Source organism: Zootoca vivipara, chromosome 12 (assembly GCF_965207765.1).
Source record: "Zootoca vivipara chromosome 12, rZooViv2.hap1.1, whole genome shotgun sequence".
NCBI classification, from domain to species: domain Eukaryota; kingdom Metazoa; phylum Chordata; class Lepidosauria; order Squamata; family Lacertidae; genus Zootoca; species Zootoca vivipara.
The window spans coordinates 47,859,558-47,865,557 of record NC_142595.1 but is presented as its reverse complement, the minus strand read 5'-3'; the positions used below and the strand labels follow the sequence as shown (position 1 = coordinate 47,865,557).

Genomic DNA, 6,000 nt, shown 5'->3' with positions numbered 1-6,000 from the left:
CGAAGCATTCGCATCCAGAAGTGTTGCATCTGCGCACGTGCATAGCGCGATTTAGCGCTTCTGCGCATGCGCAGGCAGCGGAACCAGGAAGTAACCTGTTCCGGTACTTCCGGGTTGCCGCGGGACGTAACGTGAAAAGACGCAACATGAAGCGGACGCAACACGAGGTATGACCGTATGTGGGACTGCCTGTTTGTTTGTAAGTCACTTTGGGTTGCCCTGGGAAAGATAAAGCAACTGAGAAATTGAATAATAATAATCAAGCAATCTTGCATTTCTGTTTGCAGGAAGGGAGAGGTTAGTGACAGACGAAAGGGGCCCTGACAATTAAAAAAAACAGAGAAATACAGATGGCTCAACTCCTTTCTGGATAACCAACCATTTGCATTTGGTATATACGTTTATTCTGTTTCCCTACAGCTGACAGTCACAAATAAGATTGAGAAAAAATTGGGGGGGGGGAGGAGAACCTGACACAACCACGAGGAATGCAAAAGTAGTCACTGCATAATGTTTTTGAGTGGGGGGAGGCACTACTCAGCCCCTGTTACGCCTGCCCAGCGGTCGCCGCCACCTCTTGGTAAAACCGGGAGGCCAGATCCGGCACGGCCTCCTCCAGCTGCCTGACGAATTCATTCCGCTCGGCCTCCGACCAGCTGCGGAACCACTGATCCCACAGCCTCATCTGGCACTCAAAGATGGAGGGGGGCTTCCCGGGTCCCACGCTGAGTCCCGCCAGCCCTTCCAGCAGGGGGAGAACCTTCCAAGGCACGGCCTTGTCCACCAGGTCGCGGAGGAACTGCTCTCGTTGCACTGGGGCCCAGCCCGACAGCCAGTGTAGGAGGCAGCGCATCTCTTGTGCGGTCACGTACGACAGGGGCAACGGTTCAGACATCCTGCGGGGCAGGGGAAGAGCGGTGAAGAAACACAGGCAAGGGAATTATGTGGCCTCGGGAGAAGCGAAGGAGCCTTCAGGAGACAGGGAGAGAGAAACAGGGCTTTGGGGAAGGGTGGGATTCAAACTATGCGGCTCGGGACCTTCGTACCTACGGGACCGCCTCTCCTGGTATGCCCCGCGGAGGACCTTAAGGTCCACAAACAACAATATTCTGGTGATCCCGAGTCATAAGATGACTAGATTGGCCTCTACTAGAGCCAGGGCCTTTTCAGTACTGGCCCCAACTTGGTGGAACGCTCTCTCCCAGGAGACCAGGGCCCTGTGGGATTTGTCATCTTTCCGCAGGGCCTGCAAGACAGAGCTGTTCTGCCTGGCCTTTGGGTTAGACTCAGCCTGACCCCTGTGTTTTCCTCCCTCATGGCTTGGACTTATGGACTACTTGAAATGAGGCTGCACTTTAAATTTTAATACTGTATTTTAATCTGTATTTTAATTAATTGTTTTTATGTTTTATTGTAATTCTGTTGGTGTGAGCCGCCCTGAGCCCGGTTTTTGACTGGGGAGGGCGGGGTATAAATAAAAATTTATTATTATTATTATTATTAAGAGTGGGAAATAGCATATCTTCTGCCAAGCCCAGTAATGTCAGTCCTTGATGTTTCCAGACAAGCAAAGTACTGTACCCCTTAATGCTAACTTGCAACATGGGTGTAGCGGTTCAGGGTCTGTGGGGTGGAGCGTTAAAGACCCCATTACTATGTCTGCAGCAGGGCCCCGGCCTCCAGCGTCTTAAGAGTCACCCCAGCAGTATGAAAGAGGAGCTTTTTAGCCACCGAGGATTGGCTCCTAGGGTCACTCCGCAGAAAGTGTGCAGGAAGAAAACCATTTCAGAAATCCACGGAATCATTGAAGTGTTGAGTTGAAACCAAACCCGTTGCAATGCAGTTGTTCTGTACGCTCCAAATCTAAGCATTACGGGGCACATTTTCAAGAGAATTTTGTGCACGTTCTGTTACATATAATGGAACTTCACAGGAAACTGAGATGGTTGTAATATCTTCGAAAGGGCAAGTTTGTGACTATCACGAGGGGACTCTGCCCTTCTAAATTCACCACTACACTATTGCATCTGGGTTTTTTCCCCTTCCTCTCAGCTCCATCTTCCTTCTCTCCCATTTTGATCACCTGTGTCTCTCTTTCACTCTCCCTCTCTCTGATCCTAGTCTCTCCTCCTCCTCACTCGATATCCATTCTTCTCTTTTAGAAATACAGCAAAATGTGGTTCCCATCAAAGGAATGGACACAGAATACCAGCCAAAACTATTATTTCCACTTCCACAGGAATAGTTGCCAAAATTTGTCCCCTGGAGGTGCCACGGATTGAACCTGGCATTTTACTCCATGTGCTCCACCTACGGCTATGAAAGCAACACAGCCTATACCAGGCATAGGCAACCTTGGCTCTCCAGATGCTTTGGAACTACAACTCCCATGATCCCTAGCTAACTGGGCCAGTGGTCAGGGATCATGGGAGTTGTAGTTACAAAACATCTGGAGAGCCAAGGTTGCCTATGCCTGCCCTATACAAATGAGGGGACCAAGGCATGCCTTGAAGGCAGAGTATTGGCAAATGGGTGTTGATGGTGCAATAGGAACTTACAGGAAATGGTGCTGCTCCAGGTGCCTGCATGTAACAACCACTCTAGAAGGCTGCAACACCACAGTGAGCTGTGCAAAACTGTGGCAGGCTCTCATGAAGAGCAGCAGAAGTAAACAAGAGATGGAAAAGACCCTCCGAATCCCGGAGATGAAGAATTGCACAACACAAATGACCAATTGAAAGTGAGCGGAGTGAGAATTATGTCCTGGGGTCCCGTATGCTGGCAGCAGGGGAGGTTATGAAGGCTGCTTCATCAAACTACCAGGGACCTTACAAGAGAAGATTTGCAACAGAGAATTCTGGAAGATGGAGAGAGGAAGCTGAATATATGAGTGTCCAGTAAGGAATGCCCTGATGGTGCATGGGAATGAGGATGTTTACACGTGAAACCTGAGTTCAAACCTTCTATCAGCTAAGGATTTAAAATGAGAATATTATTGTATATATTCATTTTCCCTGAAGGAACTCAAGGCAACTTGTAGGATCTGAGAAGAACCTGAATGTCGGATCAAACACTGGATGACATTCTTATCATTTTTTAAGCAATGAAACTAGGATCCACTAATACCCTATGAATACACCGGCGGAAAACATCCCAGTAACTAATAAAAAAATTCCTTCAGTAGCACCTTAAAGACCAACTAAGTTTTTATTTTGGTATGAGCTTTCGTGTGCATGCACACTTCTTCAGATACCTGATGGACTTCCATTTCATGTGGCTCAATGTGGTGCCTTCCCTAGTTCTAGTTACAGCACACGAAAGCTCATACCAAAATTAAAAACTTAGTTGGTCTTTAAGGTGCTATTGAAGGAATTTTTTAATTTTGTTTCGACTACGTCAGACCAACACGGCTACCTACCTGTAATTAAAAATGTTGCAGCAAATAGCTTGCTCTTTTTTTTTTAACACCAGGGGGCATAATCTGAACCACCCCTTAGCTCCTGGAGGGAGGGCGGGTGTCAGTTTTTGATCTGAGAAGGACTGCCGCAATCATCCACCCACTCCACCTCCCTAAAACGTGGAATGTCTCAGAAAGATCAGCTCTAAGTATAGTTCTGATTTAAGTGCAACTATAGCCCCGAGATTTCAGAAGGTGGCAGTGCAAAGTGAGGGTCAAGTTTGGTCACTAACCCTCTCCCCACCACCACCCAGCCATTCATGCAAATACCACAACGGGAGGGGCTGCCATTGCAATTCCGCGATTCTCTCCCCTCCTATAACATGTGGGGGTGGGGGGTGACGCTCCCAAGAAAGATCCCCGGAAAGCCGGCGCCGAGTTCTCACCTGAGTCCTCTCCCTGCTCAACACGCCCCTCCTCCCGTCCCGACATCCAATGTTGCCGCTTCCATTTTTCACCTCGGGGAGGAGACTCGGGAGGAGGGACGGAAAGAGCCGAGCGCGTCCGGAAATGCCCGAACGTCAGTCCAATGATTTGAGCGGGGAGGAGGAAAGAACAACGATTGCCTTCCTCTCGGCGGAAATTGCCGAGGGGGTTTCGCGCGACACTGCCGGGGGTTCCGGCGATTTCCGGAAGTTACCGAGGACCTTGCCGGAACTTGCTTCCGGATTGGAGCGCTCCTCCGGAGAACCGGAAACACCCGAAATAGCCCGGAAAGAATCGCCGGGCGAGGGTAGCATCAGCGCAAGTCCCCCCTTTGCCCTCCCTCCCTCCCCTGATTTGGGGTTCTGGATGCTGAGCGGAAGTGGCCGGAAACGCACGACTGCGAACGAAGCGCGGGCGGAGATTCTCGAGTGAAGTCGAAGGCAGTGTCGGAGGTCGCCTTAGAGCGCCGAAGCCCCCTCCGGAAGTTTCCGAACGCCCCCGAAGCTCCGGGGAGGGCAGGCAGCGGCGCCACACAAGATGGCGGACGGGGAGGAGGTTACTCTGGACGGGAAGCCGCTCCAGGCGTTGAGGGTCGCCGACCTGAAGGCGGCTCTGGAGCAGCGCGGCCTGGCGAAGAGCGGGCAGAAGAGCGCGTTGATCAAGCGCCTCCGCGGGGTGAGAAAAAGGGCCCGGCGGAATGGGGCCCTGGGGCCCGGGCCGCTCCGCGCATGCGCAGACTCAGACAGGCAGTTTTTTGGCCTCAGCGACGGGGCTCGTGGCCCCGGGGTGCAGATCGTTAGTACGCATGTGCGGGGCAGTATCCCACTACTGCCACCAAGTGGCGGGGGGAGTTTGTGCGGGGAGCCACCGGTTGCACAAGTGGGGGGGGGAGGACGCTGCCCACACCACCAAAGGGAGAGGGCCCCCCACTTCTGACATCACTTTGGGGTCACGCAGCAGGAGGAGGAAGTGGAGGTCCTCCTTTAAAAAAAATAGGGGGGTAGATCTCGTGAAAGCTGGATCTCTTGTTACTAAATCAAAGCGGGATTGGGATCCAGTGTTGGAGGGGAAGTGGTAGGTTTTATAACCCGTTCTATCACAACCATTCCCTTTTCCCTTGCAAAATTATTTTTTATGGGGGGGGTCCCCCCCCCGGTTAATTCACTGTGTTTTATTCCTTCATTGAGCTTCCCTAGCGAATGTTATAGGCGGTTAGGATGAGCCAGGTGAGCTTTGCAAGAGCTGAGCTGCTGTGTTGGAGCTCTCCCAGTTGAAGACACATTGCATTTTTATTTTACGTAAAGTTTCTGCAAGATTTTAAAGTGTGCAGAGGGTTTTGCGAGTATCTCACTTGAGCACGTTGAGAACTTTGCACAAGGTCGGCTCCAAGTCTTTCAACTTCAGAACTGTACCCCGCTGAAAGCAGGCATTTCTCTAATCTGTCCCACGTACGACAGTACGAAGGAGTGCTGTGTTTCGAATGTAATATAAGTACGGTAAATGGAAGCAGAATCTGTGAATGTATCAGAAGTATAGGGAGTCCAGAGTGAGGGATTGGGAACCTGGGCATTTACCCTGTGTGGACTTTCATTCTTGATGCCATGGGGCAGGGAGTGAGCAATTGAAAAGGAAGACAAGTTGTGGTGTCCTGTCCTGGGCAAAAGTTTGTTATTCTCTGACTTTGGGGATGTCAAATGGATGTACAGTATGGGATAAATGGATGTTGCTCGTTCTTATGTAATGTTATTGGAACTGTTCTCAGACTTTACGTGTGTGCATGTGTGGTGTTATCCTTCCCCCCTTCCTTGACTTAAATACTGTGATCATGATAGTAACACCTGCTGAGTTCATGGCAGAGGTAAGATTTGAACCCAGGACTTTTCTGCTTCACTGTTGAATCTCTTGGGTTACAGTAGCTGTCAGTCTTCTCGGTGTCAGCGCTTTTCTGGCTGCTTACAGTGTAGTACAGGAGTCAGCAACCTTTTTCAGCTGTGAGCCGGTGCCCTGTCCCTCAGACCTTGTGGGGGGGGGCAGACTATATTTTTTTTGGGAGGGGGTGAATGATCAAATTCCTATGCCCCACCAATAACCCAGAGATGCATTTTAAATAAAAGCAC

At 50.5% G+C, this 6,000-nt stretch overlaps 2 protein-coding genes across 2 annotated transcripts in view; one reads left to right on the top strand and one right to left on the bottom strand.

Moving 5' to 3' along the window:
• Positions 1–363: 363 nt before the first annotated feature.
• Positions 364–3,907, bottom strand: C12H14orf119 (chromosome 12 C14orf119 homolog). Its single transcript, XM_035134785.3, has 2 exons — positions 3,844–3,907; positions 364–896 (listed from the first exon to the last, which is right to left on the bottom strand). Exon 2 carries the CDS (start codon positions 893–895, stop codon positions 548–550), a length of 348 nt encoding a protein of 115 aa, XP_034990676.1. The 5' UTR covers position 896; positions 3,844–3,907; the 3' UTR covers positions 364–547.
• A 203-nt stretch (positions 3,908–4,110) lies between these two features.
• ACIN1 (apoptotic chromatin condensation inducer 1) overlaps positions 4,111–6,000 on the top strand; it is a 35,413-nt gene continuing 33,523 nt past the window's right edge. Inside the window, exon 1 of the mRNA XM_035134784.3 lies at positions 4,111–4,558. Within this exon, the coding sequence (XP_034990675.2) occupies positions 4,421–4,558 (138 nt within the window). The 5' untranslated portion in view covers positions 4,111–4,420. The remainder of the gene's footprint in view (positions 4,559–6,000) is intronic.

Excerpts from the sequence above, each read along its gene's own strand:
- C12H14orf119 (XM_035134785.3), bottom strand. The coding sequence starts at position 895 with ATGTCTGAACCGTTGCCCCTGTCGTACGTGACCGCACAAGAGATGCGC.